Source organism: Lathyrus oleraceus, chromosome 5 (genome assembly GCF_024323335.1).
Source record: "Lathyrus oleraceus cultivar Zhongwan6 chromosome 5, CAAS_Psat_ZW6_1.0, whole genome shotgun sequence".
Taxonomy (NCBI): Eukaryota; Viridiplantae; Streptophyta; class Magnoliopsida; order Fabales; family Fabaceae; genus Lathyrus; species Lathyrus oleraceus.
Window position 1 is genome coordinate 400,832,021 of NC_066583.1, and position 21,945 is coordinate 400,853,965.

A 21,945-nucleotide genomic window follows, 5' to 3' on the forward strand; every position below is an offset into this window, starting at 1 on the left:
AATAACGTAACCGACATCGGATCGAGAGTTGAATTGGTATTCGTCACATTAGTGAAAAATAATTTGATTTGATTTAAAGTTGTTTTTTTAAAAAAAAAGTTGATGGTGGAAATAAAAACGATTACTTGCATGACATGGGTAGACATTGATCTACTAAGTACTATAAAATCAGAGTAATCAAAAAATATATTTAACAATAATTTATTAATCTAATTAACTAATAATTTAATTAATCAATTAACTAATGCAAGTAAATAATAAATAAATAAATGAAATGCAATGAGCTTACACCAAAACTACTCAATGTAATATTTACATGATATTTATTACTAAAAGATTAATTATTTGCAATGTGCATATTATGCTGCTATTTTAAAGGAAAATCTAAACTGTCACGGTTTACACCATACAATGAACCTTTACCGCAAACGACGATAACCGCCCAAAAGTCATAGCTAATGAAACTTTATAGCAATCCTACCATTAAAATGTGCAGCAAAACAAAAGTGTTGGCTTTTAATGAAAAGAACTTAAATTTTTAAAGCACCAAATTTCAATATCCAATAAGCTATGTACTTAGTTCAGCATCTCAGTTAAACAAGTGGGAACAACAATCACTTAATATTATTTGTAACGCTATACTTTCCAAAAGCTATAAATTAAACCAAACTAATTGAAATAAACCTCAAGTAGCTTATAATAACTTATTTCCTTAGCATGAACATGAACCAGTTATCATAATTTAGAAACTTTAAAATAGACCTTAACCATTGATTAAATTATTAAAACAAAAATACAAATTGTAATCTCAAGATCTCAACACAGCATAATATGTTCAAATTAAATATAGTATAAACAATCAAACTCAATACGAAATCGAATCAAAAAATTAAATTGCAACACCAATTAAACCGGAATAGACACAACACAATTGGCTCTATTATTTAAACACAATACATCAGCCCATTATGCCGATATTAGTAACGAAACACAATCGTTACTACAATTGTCATATTCTGATTTGCTATATTTACATTATTACAGCAGCCTGAATATTTAAACACAAACTGAGAACGATTGCCTAAAACTGAGGTTTGTATAGGCATAAGTTTGCATAGCAACAAGAAAACATGAGATTAAATTGAGTAGAAGATACCAATTCTGAAAACTTATGCGCATTAATAACCATATCAACAGAATAAAAGATGCAACAGTAAATCCATTGGCAAAAATTGTTAGTGAGCACTAGCTTGGTATTTCATTCATAAAGTGTGCATCTTTACCTTTCAAAGTAAACCAATTCTGCTACTAAAATCTGAGCTAGAAATATGTGTATGCATGTATGTTGTTCTTAGTATTCCTATCATATGAAAATAAACACCCAACATATATAAGTAACGAAACAAACTAATGCCAAGACTCTACTATCTTTACCCACTCATATCATTCATCAACAGCCACACAACCATCAATTTGTGCAACAAATTCATCATGATAACGCAACGGCAAACCAATAAAAGTATTAAAATATCTGAAATAAGACATAGTGCGAAACCGAGTTTTGATATGGATTTGTTACCGGAAATATGTGGTTGGTGTGAATAGTCGCATCAGCGGCGTGGCTTCACCATGTTCATCAAACCAGTCGGTTAGCGGAATACGTCTTGGAACTCGAAATGAGACAATAACCTCGCACTTCAAGTTTGTTGTTCGAGCTGAATATGCTTGCATCTGAATCGCCGCAGCAACCAAAAGAAGTAACTGCGAAACATTGTTGTAGTGTTGTTGCTTGAAGAATTGTCGGTAGGTACCGGACCTGACTTCATCGATGACGGTAGATTCTAGATCTACAAAAACAGCACGAGGGATGTGCTTGCCGGAACCGGTTTCGCTGAAGAAAGTGTTGAATGCATCGTGCGCAACTCCAACGGAGGAATCACTTGGCATCATGTCGTCGGGCTGAATGCCATGTTCGAGACAGTAAAGCTCCCAACAGGAGTTTCCGACTTGAATACCAGCCCAACCGATATGAATGCTGATAATTTCTCTCATCTTTTCTCGATCTAGATTCGAAAGTTTTGAAAGAGAGAAGAGGGAGAGGAAAAGGTGGTTATGGAAAGAGAGAGAGGAAATGAAAGGGTGAGAGTGGAGATTTCCCTCTTTCGTTTTTTTGTGAGCAGAGAGATTTCCATATGTGCCTCTCCAATGAACTTTTTTTTATTTTTTTCCTTTTCAAAGCTATGAACGTTGTGGCTTTTTTGTGTGTGTGGAAGGAGAGTTTTTTTGAGGAGCCCCCGGTCTATTATGTAGAGAGGATCCTTTTATTTCATTTTTTTCTTTGTTACCGTTGGAGACTTTATTTATTTTTTCCATCTTACCGTTGGAAGATATTTACAGGAGAGAGAGATTTTTTTACTTATTTTCAAAAGAAAATTAAATAATAGTATTAATTAAATCATAATTTTGATTGGGTAAATAGGATAAATGTGGATTGTTAATAATGGTCATCGATTAATTTAAACCGATGACTTGGATTGAATCAAAAAAACACACCAAGAAACACATCTTTTTAAATAAATTAAAATGCCTATAATATTGTTTTTATATGATTTAATCGTTTTAAAATAATTTAAATCAATTGAATCAAATAAAATTCACAACTTTTTAAATAATCATGATAAAATTAAAATAATAACATGGAAAATTTTATTTATTCAATCTGACTATTTTGACGAAAGAACAAAATTAAAACGACTAAAAATGAATAAAAGTCGGGCAAAAATTTGCTCAAAAATTAAATCGGATGCATGAGAATGATCAGTGCAAAATATACTTATTGAAAAAATACAGCGTTTCTTTAAATTCTAAAAGGCTCAAGCGGGTCAAAACGCAACTGAAACAACTGCTGAAAAATACAACAAGCACACCAGGTTAAACTACATGAACTGTAGATTAATAATACTAGTGTCTATAATTTTAATTCTGAAACTTTTTACCCGCTGATTTTACATGTTCTTGAGAAATGATTTAACCAATTTGTCTGTATTTTCAATAAATTTATTCTGAATGATATTTTAGGTTTTATTCATGATGAAATGCATGTCATGTTGTGCGTATGATGCAAATTAAAAATGAAATCAGATTTACGAAAATTTAAATATGGCCGGACAAAATTGGCGTATGACAGCTGCCCCTATTTAATTAACTTGAACCAGAAGGTAAGAATGACAATAGTCTTCATACATTCGTAGTGGAAGGTAATTAAATACGAAAAGACCCAAATTTTGTCCTTTGAAATGCAAGGAAGAAAATATAGGAAGAAAATGCAGTGAGAAATAGTGAGAGACGTTATCCTAAAGTAAAATGGAACAGCCAAGACTTTCTGGGAGTCGTCAGAACAATATCTTGGACGTCATGGTCGTAATATGTTAGTAATAGACTTACATCCCTAGCTAAATCTCAAGACTTTTCCAGGATGCTAGAGCAGTATAAAGAAAATCTGGCATGAGACTCTTCATATTGATGAAGCAGCATCTCAACAGTAAAAGTGAGATTCTCTGTATCGAGTCGAAGCAGCATCTTATATGATAGAATTAAAATATTCCAGCAAGGGAAAAATACTTTAATTTAATCTAAGACTCTCCGAGGATATTAGAGCAATATCTCAAAAAAAGAATTCTGAAATGAGACTCTTCATATTGATGAAGCAGCGTCTCAAACAATAAAAATGAGATTCTCTGTATCGGATCGAAACAACATCTTATATGATAAAATTAAGATATTTCGAACAAGGGAATGATACCTTAATTGAATCTAAGACTCTTCGAGGATATTAGAGCAGTATCTCTAAAAAAATCTGAAATGAGACTCTTTATATTGATGAAGCAACATCTCAAACAGTAAAAAGTGAGATTCTCTGTATCGGGTCGAAACAACATCTTATATGATAAAATTAAAATATTCCAGCAAGGGAAAATACTTTAATTGAATCTAAGACTCTCCGAGGATACTTAGAGCAGTACCTCTAAAAAATCTGAAATGAGACTCTTCATATTGATGAAGCAGTATCTCAAACAGTAAAAATGAGATTCTCTGTATCGAGTCGAAGCAGCATCTTACATGATAGAATTAAGATATTCCAACAAGGGAAAGATACCTTAATTGAATCTAAGACTCTCCGAGGATACTTAGAGCAGTATCTCTAAAAAAATCTGAAATGAGACTCTTCATATTGATGAAGTAGTATCTCAAACAGTAAAAATGAGATTCTCTGTATCGAGTCGAAGCATCATCTTATATGATAGAATTAAGATATTCCAAACAAGGGAATGATACCTTAATTGAATCTAAGACTCTCCGAGGATATTAGAGCAGTATCCCTAAAAAAGAATCTGAAATGAGACTCTTCATATTGATGAAGCAGTATCTCAAACAGTAAAAATGAGATTCTCCGTATCGGGTCGAAGCAGCATCTTATACGATAGAATTAAGATGTTCCAGCAAGGGAAAAACAATACCTTAATTGAATATAAGACTCTCCGAGGATATTAGAGCAGTATCTCTAAAATAATCTGAAATGAGACTCTTCATATTGATGAAGCAGTATCTCAAATAGTAAAAATGAGATTCTCTGTATCGAGTCGAAACAGCATCTTATATGATAGAATTAAGATATTCCAACAAGGGAATGATACCTTAATTGAATCTAAGACTCTCCGAGGATATTAGAGCAGTATCTCTAAAATAATCTGAAATGAGACTCTTCATATTGATGAAGCAGTATCTCAAACAGTAAAAAAAATGAGATTCTCTGTCGCATCTCGAAAAATACGATTCCTCGCGATGGTCGCGGAAAAATTAACATTCAAACAGAGTCGCCACCGAACTTTATTTATCCCAATGAAGGGATAGGAAAATATCGATAAAACCTTTAGGAAATAGAATAATGGTCGTCGCAACCATATTCGGGTTCGGGAGTGGATTACGTAAGGGGAAGGTATTAGCACCCCTTACGTCCGTTGTACTCAACGGGAACCTTTTAGTTCTAATTTGTATTTCGTGTGTTAATTTATGTTTGTTTGATATCTTCGGGTTATAAATATATTGTAAATAGAAATTGATGGGAACCTCAGAAAGGAGAAATGGGAGGTTTTTTATTAGTGTGCTCGCGAAGATACAGCAATCTCCTGCCTACGTATCCTTATGGTGCAATAAGGAAATCAGAGCATTCGTAGTTCGGAGACTACGGTTTGTTGGTGTCTTTTAATGAACGACTGTTTAGATCGTGTTCTAAAGGCTAAACGTTGGTTTGTCTACTCTCGGGGGAGGCTTAAGCACTAGTTTGTTGTGCGCATTAGAAAAGATTAAACAATGTTCTTTCTGAAAAGAGTTTTGGTCACACGAGGGTGATGGGTTGGATTAATATGTTGGATATTTTGATTGGTTTCGATCGCACGAGGGCGAGAAAAGATAGATTTGATGTGTTAAGGTATTTTGGTTGGATGACGATTACTCGGATAGTCGAGTAAGAAAACTCGTATCCTAATAATCGGGAAAGGGAATAGAAGACTCTAGACCACTTTCTGTTTTATCTGAGTAATTCTGAAAAGGATTGGATAATAATTAAGGTGTTTTGAACGGATGACGATTACTCGGATGGTCGAGTAAAACAACTCGTATCCTAATAATCGAGAAGAGGAATAGAAGACTCTAAACCACTCTCTGTTTCATCTGAGTATTTATGAAAATAATGTGGTATATGGTTGACGTATTTTAGAAAGAACGACAAATACTTGAATGACTGAGTAAAACAACTCATATTCAAGCATTTGAGAAGAGGAATTGAAAACTCAAGACCATCTCCCTTTTCGTATAGTTTTGATTTGAGAATAATTTGACTTATGGTATAAGTTGATGGAAAAATGAAAATTGTTCGATTGACCGAGTAAGAGAACTCGTATTCAAACAATTGAGGAGAGAAGTTGAAAACTCAAAGTCATCTCCCTTTTCATTTAAAATCTCAATTTAACACAATACAATGGAAACAAATTATATTTACAAAGTTCATAATAAGTTGGAAAAAACCAATGATGCCATTATATAATCGGGTCAAAAATTTATGTACACTATAATGTTTCAACAAACAACTAACAACATAATTACAATTTTTTTTAGCAATCGATTGTCAATATAATTAAAATATTAATAATTAATTAACTCAGAATTATGACTACTACTATTCATGTGCTATAATATAACCAAAATATAATTAAAATCTATGTACTACTACTCAGAATTATGATTACTACTATTCAGGTGCCATAACATAACCAAAATATAATTAAAATCTATGTACTACTACTCAGAATTATGATTACTATTCATATGCTATAATTTAACTCTTCATTCTAAAATATAATCAAAATTTATGTACTATAATATAACCAAAATATTATAATTACTACTATCCACCTGCTACTTACTTAGAACGTAAACCAATTAACTCAGAATTTTGAACAAATACAAGAAAATAGGCTTTAACTTTGAGGTTTTGACGCAGTAGGAGCTCACGTTAAGTCCAGCTTATGCAGTGTTGATAAATTAATAATATTTACAAAGCTGTATCAATCCAAGATTATTATACAAGCTGAACAGAACAATAATATATTAGTTCAAAATCAATGTAATAGTCCAATTCAAATTACTATGCAAAATTAATTTATCATTCCAATTAATATACTGTAACTAATAGCTGCCAGAATTAATATAATAATCCAAAGTCAACATTCTCATAATCCAATACCTTAAAACCGAATCGGAATACTAACACGCACATAAATGAAAACAATGCTGCAAGATTATAATACCAACCTAAGATTAAGTTCTGCAAAATCGAATTAGGCCCTTGTATACAAACACTTTAAGTACACCATTCTCTAGCAGACCAAGAGGGAAATCCGACAAAAAAGACAGTAACTCTTCATTGTGAAGTACCAATATCAGAACTAGAACTTTAAATCCTTAAGTTTATGAAGTAGCAAACAAAATAGCAGCAGGAAAATCCGGTACACTAGAAACAAATGAACAAATCTGTCATCGTGCTAAAACAATAAAAAACAGCATAAGTCCAACCGCTCATAATAACGGGACCTGATCGTACCGGACCTGCACACCAACAGCGGCATCCGACTGTTTGCAACTCTAAGGTGACATCAATATACACCGATGAAACGTCCTTCACCCAGATCCAAAACTCAATTAAATACAACAATGAAAAAATATATTCAAAGCAACCTCAAAGGATGAATAAAAAAAAAAAAAACCAGCTCTTTATTTTATAATCCTAAAACAAACAAAACATTAGTCATCAAAGTGACCTCATAAAGAAATCAGAAATCTGACCACAAGATAGAAATGTAATGGATTTTTTTAAAAAAAAGGTATAATGAATCGCATAGTGAGGAGGTAATACTTAAAGTTGATTTGAAATTTTACCGGCAGAAACATAACTTCGGTTACACACGCATACGTAGGGATTCCGTCAACTCTTCGGATTTACTGGCTAATTTCTTGGCGGAGAGATCGCCGGAAAACGAACAGCGCGCAGCGGAGCAGGTTGGAGGGTCGTTGGCGGAGCTTTGTGGTTTGTGATGATGGAGGTGAGCGTTGGTTTGTAGATCTATGAGTTTTGTGGGTTTGTCCAGAAGGGTCCCTTGGAATATGAACGCAGAGCCTCTTTTATTGAGAGAGAGGAAAGTGGATTTCTCTTCTCTTCTTTTTCTTTTCCGTTGGTTAATAGAGAGAGTGTATTGTGATGGTGAGGTAGAGTGGATAGAGGATACTCTAAGAGAGAGATGGGTGGGTCTTTCGTGTGACCGTTGGGGAGTGTGGTGAGAGAAGAGGAAATCCAGTGCATAAGAGAAACATGTGTGGATTATGAGTGGGACTTTCTTGGGATAAGATTGATGAGCTGTCCATAGAATCCAATGTAAATTTTTTTTTGTTTGCATACAATTAATATTCATTTAAGAAAGTAAACTCATAAATTTTTTAATTAATATTTAATTTAAATAAATTCTAATTGTTTTAATTAAATAATAAAAGAAAACAAAATAGTGATCGATTATAAATAGAAACAGGATAAAAATTTGATCAAAAAAATAAATAAATCGGACACACTAAAATGATCAGCACAAAATATACTTATTGAAAAAAACAACGTCTCTTTTAATTTCGAAATAAATTTCACCGGTTAAAAGACTCAAACGGATTAAAATGCAGCTGAACAAGTTACCAAAAAATATTACGAGCACACCAGCCTAAACTACGTGAACCGTAGATTAATAATACTGACGTCTGCAAATTTAATTTCAAAACTTTTTACCCGCTGATTTTGCACGTACTTGAGAAATGATTTAACCAATTTGTCTGTATTTTCAATAAATTTATTCTGATTGATATTTTAGGTTTTATTTATGATGAAATGCATTTTATGTTGTACAACTGATGCAAATTGAAATAAAAATCGAATTTATGAAAATTTAAATATGGCCGGACAAAATTGGGGTGTGACAGCTGCCCCTATTTAATTAACTTGAACCAGAAGGTAAGATTGACAACAGTCTTCATACCTTCGTAGTGGAAGGTAATTAAATACGAAAAGACCCAAATTTTGTCCTTTTAAATGCAAGGAAGAAATGCAGAAAGAAATGCAGTGAGAAATACAGTAAGACACATTTTTAGAAGGTAAAATGAAACAGTCAAGACTCTCTGGGAATCGTCAAAACAGTATCTTGGATGTCATAATCGAGATATTCCAATAATGGAATGATACCTCAACTGTATCAAAGACTTTCTGATAATTAGCATAACAGTGTCTTGATTTGAACGCACGAGATTCTCTGGGGATCAACGAAGCAGTATCTTACATGATATAATCGAGATATTCCATCAAGGGAATGGTACCTTAATCGTATCTAAGATTCTTCGAGGATACTAGAGCAGTACCTCTAAAAATGAATGAGACTCTTCATATTAATGAAGCAGCATCTCAAACAGCAAAATGAGACTCTCTGTATCGAATCGAAACAGCATCTTATATGATAGAATTAAGATATTCCGAACAAGGGAATGATACCTTAATTGAATCTAAGACTCTTCAAGGATACTAGAGCAGTATCTCAAAAAAAAACTGGAATGAGACTCTTCATATTGATGAAGCAGTATCTCAAACAGCAAAAGATGAGATTCTTTGTATCGAGTCGAAGCAGCATCTTATATGATAAGATTAAGATATTTCAGCAAGGGAAAAATACCTTAATTGAATCTAAGACTCTCCGAGGATATTAGAGCAGTATCTCTAAAAAGATCTGAAATGAGACTCTTCATATTGATGAAGCAGTATCTCAAACAGTAAAAATGAGATTCTCTGTATCGAGTCGAAGCAGCATCTTATATGATAGAATTAAGATATTTGGAACAAGGGGAATGATACCTTAATTGAATCTAAGACTCTCCGAGGATACTTAGAGCAGTATCTCTAAAAATAATCTGAAATGAGACTCTTCATATTGATGAAGCAGCATCTCAAACAGTAAAAATGAGATTCTCTGTATCGAGTCGAAACAACATCTTATATGATAGAATTAAGATATTCCGAACAAGAGAATGATACCTTAATTGAATCTAAGACTCTCCGAGGATATTAGAGCAGTATCTCTAAAAAAATCTGAAATGAGACTCTTCATATTGATGAAGCAGTATCTCAAACAGTAAAAATGAGATTCTCTGTATCGGGTTGAAGCAGCATCTTATATGATATAATTAAGATGTTCCAGCAATGGAAAAATACCTTAATTGAATCTAAGACTCTCCAAGGATACTTAGAGCAGTATCTCTAGAAAACAAATGAGATTCTTCAAATTGATGAAGCAGTATCTCAAACAGAGAGATGAGATTCTTCAGATAAATGAAGCAGTATCTCGAATATTCGTCTGTTGGGGGAATTTTTGAAAAGACTCCTTTTGAGGGAGATTTACTAGAAATGCTCTGCAGGGGAAAAAACTCATAAGATACTTTTTAGGGTAACCTCTGTTTGGGGAGCAATGATTGTAAAGAAAAATGCTGGGAATATCATTATTAATCATAAAGTTTGAAAAATGATCTGTTGAGAAATAATCCCACGAGCATATGCAGGGTAATAACTTCATTTGGAAATGAGGAATGTCCAAGATACACACAAATAACCTTGGATCCTGATATTTTACTTTTGATTTTTGTATGATGTCCCACTTTAGGTGGGAATACCATACATGCAAGTATGCAATTGCTGGGGATATTTGGTTGTGCATGTAGGAATGCGAATGATATTTATTTTGTATAAGGTTATGCATAAGTATGTTGATGATCGATATGACTGTGTTTTTTTTTTTTGAATTTTCTGTTTGGTAGGAAAACCATTTATGAATGATTCATATGATGCATATGGGAATGCAAATGGGTAATTGGATGTTTTTGTAGGGTTTAATTCTTGATTGCCAATGAGGTTGGACTTTAAATGGGAACTGCCGGATGAGAATTGGTGAAGGAGATTGAACTGCCAAATGAGGACAACACTTGAAGGATATGATACCAGCTGCGAACTGGTGAAAATAATTGAAATGTCAGACGAGACTGAATTTGTTTTTGTTTGTCAGACAAGAACTGATTTTTAAAGTAGGCTACCAGACGAGAACTGGTGAAAATAATTGACTACCAGACGAGAACTGGTATCGAAATAGGTGACCTACCAGACGAGAACTGGTATTAAGAGATAATTTACCAGACGAGAACTGGTATTTGGCAAATGATTTGTCGTACAAGAACTGATTTTTGATATAGTTTGCCAGACGGGAACTGGACTTTGGAATAAGTTGTCAGACGAGAACTGAACTTTGAAATAAGTTGCCAGACGGGAACTGGGCTTTGAAATGAATTTCCAGACGAGAACTGGTTTTTAAAGTAAGTTGCCAGACGGGAACTGGGCTTTTGGAATAAGTTTCCAGACGGGAACTGGACTTTGAAATAAATTGCCAGATGAGAACTGGACTTTGAAATGGCCAAGCGGTGTTGGGCTTTGGTGTCAGATTTTAGGTTTCAAGGTTTTTTGATGTCAGGTTCATGTTATGGGTTATGTCTGATAAATGATATGATATGCATGGCTTTATGCTAGAGCAAAGCGACATGACTAATGCATGATGATGATTTATGTAATGATTGGAAGGTTTCCAAAATGCCCCTGCGCGGTTATTGGAAGAGAAGGTTTTTTTTTTGCAGAAAGGCTTTTGTTTGTCAAAAGGTTATTTTATGGGGTGATAGCGTGATTCCCCGACACTCATCTTGAACTCTGCAGTTGATGACGTGTGAAAAAGCTTTTGCTTGAACTGCTTGAAAACATGGAGAGGACTCGCTCCTGTATGGCTCATCTTGCCCCAATCTGATGGGTCTATGCAAAATGTTTGCCTCGAAAGGATTTTGAAAGCAATTGTATCGTAATTTGGAGATGGATTGCCCCAGAATTTTGATCCATGAAAGGATTTATCCTTGGTTAACCGACTCTTGGAGTGGTTGACTTTTCTGTGCTCTTGAGGTAGTTTGCCCCGATATGAGCGTTGAAGCGACTTAACTCACCCTAACTGAACATTGGAGGGGTCTTCTCCTGGCCAACAGAACCTCTAGGTGATCTGCCCCTAGTTAATAGAGTCCTGAGATGATTTGCTCTGGATCAAACAATTCTTGAAATGACTTGCCCCTGATTAACAGATGTTTGGAGATTGTTTTAAGACTGGCCAATTCGTGGAGTAATCTTCCCATGATCAACTGATGTTTAAGTGGCATGCCCCTGATTCATGGGTTATGAGGTAGTCTTGATTCGGGTTAGCACCAACGAATGTCCAAGTTCCTCTAATTGTTCCCTATTGTTGGAATTTCCCTGACGTCAAGTACTAACTTGCAGTTAAAATTGTTTGTTCAGAAACGGTAATTTTAATGCGATACTTATGCAGGTTTTGAAAAGAATTATTATTGAAATGATGTGATAGTGTGTGACGAGTGGACCATGAGTCCAGATGTAATGCTGATTTAGCAATTTAAAGTGTGAAAGACACAGCGAGAATAATGACATCGATGTTGAATATTAGCAAATCTTTAGGAGTCAGTTTACGCAACTTTGCTGTAATATGCTTTCGGAAATAACCCTACCTCAATTAGGTCTTTTGAGGGTTGTAACGTGGCTTGGTTCATGGTTATTGAAACAAAAGGATATAAGGCGCAAAGTTTATTTTAACCCACCCATTCTTCACAATGATCTATAATCCTATGCTCAGTTAATTCAACATACACATTCGTATTTTTTGAAGGTGTAAGGATAAAGATGATGATTCAAGGTCTCTTGAAATGGCAGTCACCTTATTTCATTTTCTGGATGTCGGTGACCCTTTGATTCTTGATATGGTGGTCACTAAGTCTTATTCTGTTGAGGGTTTTCGTGACCTCTTTTGATTTTTGTTTTGATCCCTAACTTTTGCATGGACCGCCTTTTGAAGCTTTAGTCCATCGGGATTGCCCCAGTTTTTGCCTAAGTCGCCTCTTGGGTATCGACTTAGCGGGCTTTTTCATTGATTCTATTTTTGATAGGTTGTGACTGCCAAGTCAATGGTCATTGAAGGACAAACGCCATAACTTTTTAATTTTCCAAGGTTCCTTCGACACTTCAGGATGTGTGCGAAGAATGTCATGTAGTTGATCCACAGACAGGATATTTCATCTTGTAATTTGAATGTGTAGTCAGATTAGCTGAACACTACCCTGCCCCAGGCTTAATGTAAGGTTTTTTTTTAATCCAAAAGAAACTCCTACTCCTAGGCTCAAAGTGGTTGACTAGGGATTAACTCCTTATCTCTTCAGTGTTTGGGAATTTGAAACAATGCCTGTACATCATCAGCAGGATTTTATCTGAAAGCATATAGTCAGCAATTATGGGTATCTTGTTTTCGTCATCCTCCCTCAAATCTTTGCTAAAAAAAGTTATGATAAAGAAAAGTGAATGGGAGAAATAATGATGTATTTTTTTGTTTTTGATATAAGTGAAAAAAAATGAGCGAATGCGAGATAATTAATTCAAAACATGCATCATTACTTCATCAATATTACCATTAAAAACAACAATGTTTAAACACAAGCAGCTTTTAACAACAAAGAAACTACAAATGCAAAAATAGACACAAATCAGTCCAACGATTGCCAGTGTTTTGGATGTCTTCCTTTTTTGATGAAACTATCATAGTTTCCACAAGTTAGTCTAGCTGATTTTTTATCGAGTCCACATCTCCTCCCAATGCAATATGACTTTGCTCCAACGGATCCATGATCTTTCAAGAGCTACTTCAAGTCTGATATGAGCATCGGGAAATCAACGAAGGGTGGATGAGTTTTTTTGTATTTATTTTTTGGTGAAAAATGATATGAAATGTATGATGATGAATGTGAATGCAATGATATGTGTATGAATGTAGTGACATGTTTAGGATCATAAGTTCAAAGTGTTCTCAGATGGATCAGAATAACGGGTAAATGACAGATATCTCTGATTAATGGAACCCCATGGGTAGGCTCTATAATTGGTAGGTTCCCAGAGTCATGGATATTTCTTGAGGACGTCACTGCCGTGACGAAAACTCGTCGGACAATACCTTAAGAAGATCTCGTCTAGGTGAGGTCTTCGTATTGTCCCAACAAGGAAAACTCCATGAGGATTCTACTACACGACTCTCGAGTCCAGGGTTCTAACAAGGTTCTCAGAGTCATAGATCGAGGTTGGAAATATTACTGTAAGATAGTAATACGTCCAAGGGATCTCATCTGATTGGGGCTTTCGTATTAACCCAACAAGTCTGAAACTTTGTAGGTTAATACTACATAACCACCGGATATAGTGGGTTAAAAGGTCCCTAGAGTCATTGATCCAACTTGAAAATACTATCGTCGTGACGAAGACTCGTCGGAAAATAATATCTCAAGAGAATCTCCTCTAGGCGGGGTCTTCGTTTCTTCCCAACAAGGAAGACTCCTTGTGGGCGCCCACTACGCAACCACCAACTTAATCTTATGGTTTTTCTCAGACTCGGGTGGAGAGCTTATCTCACAAAGCACCCCCAACAAAGAGCCCCAAATAAGACATAGTCAATAAATCACAATACAATAATTACAACAGAATAATAATAACAGAATAATAATAACAGAATAAAAATAACAGACAAACAAACAAGATTAACACAAAATACAAAAACTGAACTAAATTAGGCTTCACTCTCTTTTGCTTGGAGCTAGTCCCCAGCAGAGTCGCCATCTGTCGCATCTCGAAAAATACGATTCCTCGCGATGGTCGCGGAAAAAATTACGTTCAAACAGAGTCGCCACCGAACTTTATTTATCCTAATGAAGGAATAGGAAAATATCGATAAAACCTTTAGGAAATGGAATAATGGTCATCGCAACCATATTCGGGTTCGGGAGTGGATTATGTAAGGGGAAGGTATTAGCACCCCTTACGTCCGTTGTACTCAACGGGAACCTTTTAGTTCTAATTTGTGTTTCGAGTGTTAATTTATGTTTGTTTGTTATCTTTAGGTTATAAAATTATTAAAAATAGGAATGGATGAGAACCTCAGAATGGGAAAGGGGAGGTTTTTTATTAGTGTGCTCGCGAAGATACAACAATCTCCTGCCTACGTATCCTTATGGTATAATAAGGAAATCAGAGCATTCGTAGTTCGGGGAACTACGGTTGGTTGGTGTTTTTTAATGAACAACTATTTAGATCGCATCCTAAAGGCTAAACGTTGGCTTGTCTACTCTCGGCGGAGGCTTAAGCATTAGTTTGTTGTGCGCATCAAAAAGGATTAAATAGTGTTCTTTCTGAAAAGAGTTTTTGGTCACACGGGGGCGACAAGTTGGATTAATATGTTGGATGTTTTGATTGGTTGAGATGTTTTTGGTTGGATGACGATTACTCGGATAGTCGAGTAAGATAACTCGTATCCTAATAGTCGGGAAAAGGGAATAGAAGACTCTAGACCACTTTCTTTTTCATCCTTAATTATAGGAAAGATTTGATAATAGTTAAGGTGCTTTGGGCGGATGACGAATACTCGGATAATCGAGTAAGACAACTCGCATCCTAATAATCGGGAAAGAGAATAGAAGACTCTAGACCACTTTCTGTTTCATCTGAATATTTATGAAAATAAGGTTGTATATGGTTGATGTTTTTAGAATAAACGACAAGTACTTGAATGACTGAGTAAAACAACTCATATCCAAGCATTTGAGGAGAGGAGTTGAAAGCTCAAAACCATCTCTCTTTTCTTACAGTTTTGATTGATTTATTGATTTGCGGAAAAATGACAATTGTTCGACTAACCGAGTAAGAGAACTCGTATTCAAACAGATGAGGAGAGAAGTTGAAAACTCAAAGTCATCTCCTTTTTCATTTAGCTTATTATGAAAATAATTCGATTTAATCGGGTTTAGAAGTTTGTAACGAAATGACGAGTGTTTAACTGACCGAGTAAGAAAACTCGTATTCAAACAATCGAGGAGAGAAGTTGAAGACTCAAAGTCATCTCCTTTTTCATTTCATTATTATGAAAATAATCTGTTTTGATTGTGTTTATGTTTAAGCGGATAAAAATGACAATTATTTGACTAACCAAGTAAGAGAAATCGTATTCAAATAATTGAGAAGAGGAATTGAAAACTCAAAACCATCCCCCTTTTCACATTTTTATTTATTGTAAGAATGTTTTTATTTAATCATGCTTAAGTGGGTTTAGAAATGAAGATTATTCGACTAACCGAGTAAGAGAACTCGTATTCGAATAATCGAGGAGAGGAGTTGAAAACTCAAAACCATCCCTTTTTTATTTCCAAATTGTGAAATGATATTTAATCGTGATTAGGTACTTTTTAATTAATTTTAAATAACGTAACCGACATCGGATCGAGAGTTGAATTGGTATTCGTCACATTAGTGAAAAATAATTTGATTTGATTTAAAGTTGTTTTTTAAAAAAAAAGTTGATGGTGGAAATAAAACGATTACTTGCATGACATGGGTAGACATTGATCTACTAAGTACTATAAAATCAGAGTAATCAAAAAATATATTTAACAATAATTTATTAATCTAATTAACTAATAATTTAATTAATCAATTAACTAATGCAAGTAAATAATAAATAAATAAATGAAATGCAATGAGCTTACACCAAAACTACTCAATGTAATATTTACATGATATTTATTACTAAAAGATTAATTATTTGCAATGTGCATATTATGCTGCTATTTTAAAGGAAAATCTAAACTGTCACGGTTTACACCATACAATGAACCTTTACCGCAAACGACGATAACCGCCCAAAAGTCATAGCTAATGAAACTTTATAGCAATCCTACCATTAAAATGTGCAGCAAAACAAAAGTGTTGGCTTTTAATGAAAAGAACTTAAATTTTTAAAGCACCAAATTTCAATATCCAATAAGCTATGTACTTAGTTCAGCATCTCAGTTAAACAAGTGGGAACAACAATCACTTAATATTATTTGTAACGCTATACTTTCCAAAAAGCTATAAATTAAACCAAACTAATTGAAATAAACCTCAAGTAGCTTATAATAACTTATTTCCTTAGCATGAACATGAACCAGTTATCATAATTTAGAAACTTTAAAATAGACCTTAACCATTGATTAAATTATTAAAACAAAAATACAAATTGTAATCTCAAGATCTCAACACAGCATAATATGTTCAAATTAAATATAGTATAAACAATCAAACTCAATACGAAATCGAATCAAAAAATTAAATTGCAACACCAATTAAACCGGAATAGACACAACACAATTGGCTCTATTATTTAAACACAATACATCAGCCCATTATGCCGATATTAGTAACGAAACACAATCGTTACTACAATTGTCATATTCTGATTTGCTATATTTACATTATTACAGCAGCCTGAATATTTAAACACAAACTGAGAACGATTGCCTAAAACTGAGGTTTGTATAGGCATAAGTTTGCATAGCAACAAGAAAACATGAGATTAAATTGAGTAGAAGATACCAATTCTGAAAACTTATGCGCATTAATAACCATATCAACAGAATAAAAGATGCAACAGTAAATCCATTGGCAAAAATTGTTAGTGAGCACTAGCTTGGTATTTCATTCATAAAGTGTGCATCTTTACCTTTCAAAGTAAACCAATTCTGCTACTAAAATCTGAGCTAGAAATATGTGTATGCATGTATGTTGTTCTTAGTATTCCTATCATATGAAAATAAACACCCAACATATATAAGTAACGAAACAAACTAATGCCAAGACTCTACTATCTTTACCCACTCATATCATTCATCAACAGCCACACAACCATCAATTTGTGCAACAAATTCATCATGATAACGCAACGGCAAACCAATAAAAGTATTAAAATATCTGAAATAAGACATAGTGCGAAACCGAGTTTTGATATGGATTTGTTACCGGAAATATGTGGTTGGTGTGAATAGTCGCATCAGCGGCGTGGCTTCACCATGTTCATCAAACCAGTCGGTTAGCGGAATACGTCTTGGAACTCGAAATGAGACAATAACCTCGCACTTCAAGTTTGTTGTTCGAGCTGAATATGCTTGCATCTGAATCGCCGCAGCAACCAAAAGAAGTAACTGCGAAACATTGTTGTAGTGTTGTTGCTTGAAGAATTGTCGGTAGGTACCGGACCTGACTTCATCGATGACGGTAGATTCTAGATCTACAAAAACAGCACGAGGGATGTGCTTGCCGGAACCGGTTTCGCTGAAGAAAGTGTTGAATGCATCGTGCGCAACTCCAACGGAGGAATCACTTGGCATCATGTCGTCGGGCTGAATGCCATGTTCGAGACAGTAAAGCTCCCAACAGGAGTTTCCGACTTGAATACCAGCCCAACCGATATGAATGCTGATAATTTCTCTCATCTTTTCTCGATCTAGATTCGAAAGTTTTGAAAGAGAGAAGAGGGAGAGGAAAAGGTGGTTATGGAAAGAGAGAGAGGAAATGAAAGGGTGAGAGTGGAGATTTCCCTCTTTCGTTTTTTTGTGAGCAGAGAGATTTCCATATGTGCCTCTCCAATGAACTTTTTTTTATTTTTTTCCTTTTCAAAGCTATGAACGTTGTGGCTTTTTTGTGTGTGTGGAAGGAGAGTTTTTTTGAGGAGCCCCCGGTCTATTATGTAGAGAGGATCCTTTTATTTCATTTTTTTCTTTGTTACCGTTGGAGACTTTATTTATTTTTTCCATCTTACCGTTGGAAGATATTTACAGGAGAGAGAGATTTTTTACTTATTTTCAAAAGAAAATTAAATAATAGTATTAATTAAATCATAATTTTGATTGGGTAAATAGGATAAATGTGGATTGTTAATAATGGTCATCGATTAATTTAAACCGATGACTTGGATTGAATCAAAAAAACACACCAAGAAACACATCTTTTTAAATAAATTAAAATGCCTATAATATTGTTTTTATATGATTTAATCGTTTTAAAATAATTTAAATCAATTGAATCAAATAAAATTCACAACTTTTTGAATAATCATGATAAAATTAAAATAATAACATGGAAAATTTTATTTATTCAATCTGACTATTTTGACGAAAGAACAAAATTAAAACGACTAAAAATGAATAAAAGTCGGGCAAAAATTTGCTCAAAAATTAAATCGGATGCATGAGAATGATCAGTGCAAAATATACTTATTGAAAAAATACAGCGTTTCTTTAAATTCTGAAATAAATTTTCATCGGTTAAAAGGCTCAAGCGGGTCAAAACGCAACTGAAACAACTGCTGAAAAATACAACAAGCACACCAGGTTAAACTACATGAACTGTAGATTAATAATACTAGTGTCTATAATTTTAATTCTGAAACTTTTTACCCGCTGATTTTACATGTTCTTGAGAAATGATTTAACCAATTTGTCTGTATTTTCAATAAATTTATTCTGAATGATATTTTAGGTTTTATTCATGATGAAATGCATGTCATGTTGTGCGTATGATGCAAATTAAAAATGAAATCAGATTTACGAAAATTTAAATATGGCCGGACAAAATTGGCGTATGACAGGTGCACACAGTTCCTGTCATGAATAGTCCATCCACCTACTTCAAGGGACCATTCAGGGAAATCACAGAACCTTCCACAGGTTCCAACATCAGTACTAACATAACTCCTTGCAAGATACCAGAAAGTATCACCCATGGATCTCATCCAGAAACAGAACAGGATGCCTTCTCTGATACCATTTGAAATTCTGGTGTAGTCAGAGTTAAGATGTTTTACTCCAAGTAATGACATCTAATCCAACATTATTACTAATACACCAAGACAGTTATACAAATTAAAACCCAGTACTGATAAGCACACATTCACAGATGTCACGACATCTGCTACTATATCACCATAGAATGGAAGAACACCCAGTTCTGTCCATCTGGTACAACGACACAGCAGAGATCAAACATAGCACTTACTTCTGTTGAGCCTGCACAGTTAACAGCATGATGTCTCACCATTGATTTGAACATCACCTGTTACAACATTACAGGTTGAACTTATTTGATAACAGACAGAATTATAACATGCAGAAGGTAAAAACACAAGTAATTGTTAACCCAGTTCGGTGCAACATCACCAACTCTGGGGGCATACCAAGCCAGGAAGAAGATCCACTATCAGCAGTATTAATTCAGAGTTAAACTCCCTCGTTTACAACTCTTCACTTAATCCCTACCCAATTCAATTTATACCTAGGAACTCCTAGATAGAAACCTCCAGTTTCAATTCCTATCACTACAATTACAATGCAATGCTTAAACAACTTGAACATGCTTCACAGCTTCGTTCAAGAACATAACAACTCTTGCCTACAGGCTTTGAGTTACAAATAATCTCATGCTTTCAAGCACTGAGAAACACATGGTAACCTTCGCACAGGTTGGGAGGTTTACCTTACACACACCCCTAATTTTTATATTGTATGAGGCTTACAAAACCTAGGTTACAATCTGCTATTTAAAACCTAAACACCAAACTGGATTTTGGCCTTGGGAAATCGCAGCAAACTTCTTCTTTGCTGTTACAAAGCCAGCAGAAATTTTCTGCTACAATCAAGGTCTTCAATCTTTTAGTTCCTAAAATATCTCCATATTTAGTTCCTAAAATATCTCCATATTTAGTAACTGTTTATTCTGATTGAGTCTTCAAGGCCTCCACAAATAAGGCCACATAGGATTCTAACTAATTTCCACATATTAGGGTGCTAACAAATAGGCTATTTGTTAGGTTCATTAATTGTAGCTCAGTTGTTAGTTTCCTGGATTTTAGATCAGATGTTGGATTCCTGAAGAATAGCCTGAGAAAAATCCTGAAACAGAAAAACTAACCATCCTACAATTTAGCATATGCTATCAAGAATGAATGTCACAACATTCAGTTTGACGTCCAGAGCATAGACCATATGCTAAGTCTGTTATTTTCCTGAAAACAGACTGTGCTAAATGTTGTACTGTAAAAGACCAACCAGTCTATACTTCAGTATCAACTTACAGTAATAAATGTCAAGATATCCAGTTTGACATTTTCACAATGGACCTTATGCCAGGTCTGTTATCCTCCTGAAGAACAGACTGAATTAAATACTGAACTGAAGCAGAAAAATCAACCTGCCTATTATTCAGTATATGCTGTCACTGATGAATGTCACAACATCCAGTTTGACATTCAGACAGTAGGCCTTGTGCCAGGTCTGTTATTCCCTTGATAAACAGACTGAAAATAAATACTGAGTTATAGAAGAACACCAACTGTTCTATTCCTCAGTATCTGCTGACAGGAATGAATGTCAAAACATCTAGTTTGACATTCAGTAATTCCTGTATTACCTAAACCTGCAGCATACTACTCAAGTATGTCATGACATCAGTCAAGACATCAGAGTATAGTTAGATGATCTAACACACAATGCAGTCAACCAAACATATCCACAGCATTTCATGACATCAGTTAAGACATTAGAATCCAGCTAGTGTTTTACCATAAAATGCAGCCAATCAAACATCTACAAACTCCCCCTTTGGCAAATTTTTGGCTAAAACACTTTAGCCTCACAACAGAGTACACAGCAGTGGAAAACACACATCTAGCAGGGAAATTGACCTAGCTAATACACTCAGAGTAGCAGCACACTCACACACATACAGAAGTTAAATAAAAGCTTCTAACAACAGCACAACCTCTGGATTAGAGGAGCTTCAATGTCTGTTTAGCAAAACAATCTGTTGTCCTGGGGCATCACAGGTGTTACTCCCCCTTTTTTTCAAAAATGTTGCCAAAGCAACACTTTAAGTTACAGACCAACATATCACAAACAGAATTACACACAAACAAAACTACAGACTTGATTTTACTTCACAGTTTCAATCAAGAATATCCCCTCTTGATCTTGCTTTACAGCTTTGATCAAGACATCACCCACTTGACCTTGCTTCACAGGTTTGATCAAGTAGTCACACACTTTTGCTTTACCGCAGGTACACCCATATCAGATGCCATGACTTTGAGTTTGACATCTTGAACCACTCCTGCATGAACACTTTCTTGAAGTCCAGCAGGCACATAGGCTGTATCATGTTAGGATATCCCCTTAACATCTTGTTACCACACTTGCAGCAAGTAACATACAGGCTCATCATAATGAGATACACCACATCCATATTTCCTTATGACTGTAAGTTTCAGAAGGAAATAACAATATTGTCCTAGGCAATGTCATGACATCCGGTCAGACATT

At 34.7% G+C, this 21,945-nt stretch overlaps 2 protein-coding genes across 2 annotated transcripts; both read right to left on the minus strand.

Moving 5' to 3' along the window:
- Positions 1–917: 917 nt before the first annotated feature.
- LOC127085105 (tubulin alpha-5 chain) lies at positions 918–2,307 on the minus strand. The gene has a single exon (XM_051025688.1). It carries the CDS (start codon positions 2,050–2,052, stop codon positions 1,576–1,578), a length of 477 nt encoding a protein of 158 aa, XP_050881645.1. The 5' UTR covers positions 2,053–2,307; the 3' UTR covers positions 918–1,575.
- Positions 2,308–16,931: 14,624 nt separating this feature from the next.
- On the minus strand, positions 16,932–18,323 carry LOC127085106 (tubulin alpha-5 chain). Its single transcript, XM_051025689.1, has one exon. The coding sequence runs from the start codon at positions 18,064–18,066 to the stop codon at positions 17,590–17,592; it is 477 nt and encodes a 158-aa protein (XP_050881646.1). The 5' UTR covers positions 18,067–18,323; the 3' UTR covers positions 16,932–17,589.
- Positions 18,324–21,945: the final 3,622 nt, after the last annotated feature.

Excerpts from the sequence above, each read along its gene's own strand:
- LOC127085105 (XM_051025688.1), bottom strand. The coding sequence starts at position 2,052 with ATGAGAGAAATTATCAGCATTCATATCGGTTGGGCTGGTATTCAAGTC.
- LOC127085106 (XM_051025689.1), bottom strand. The coding sequence starts at position 18,066 with ATGAGAGAAATTATCAGCATTCATATCGGTTGGGCTGGTATTCAAGTC.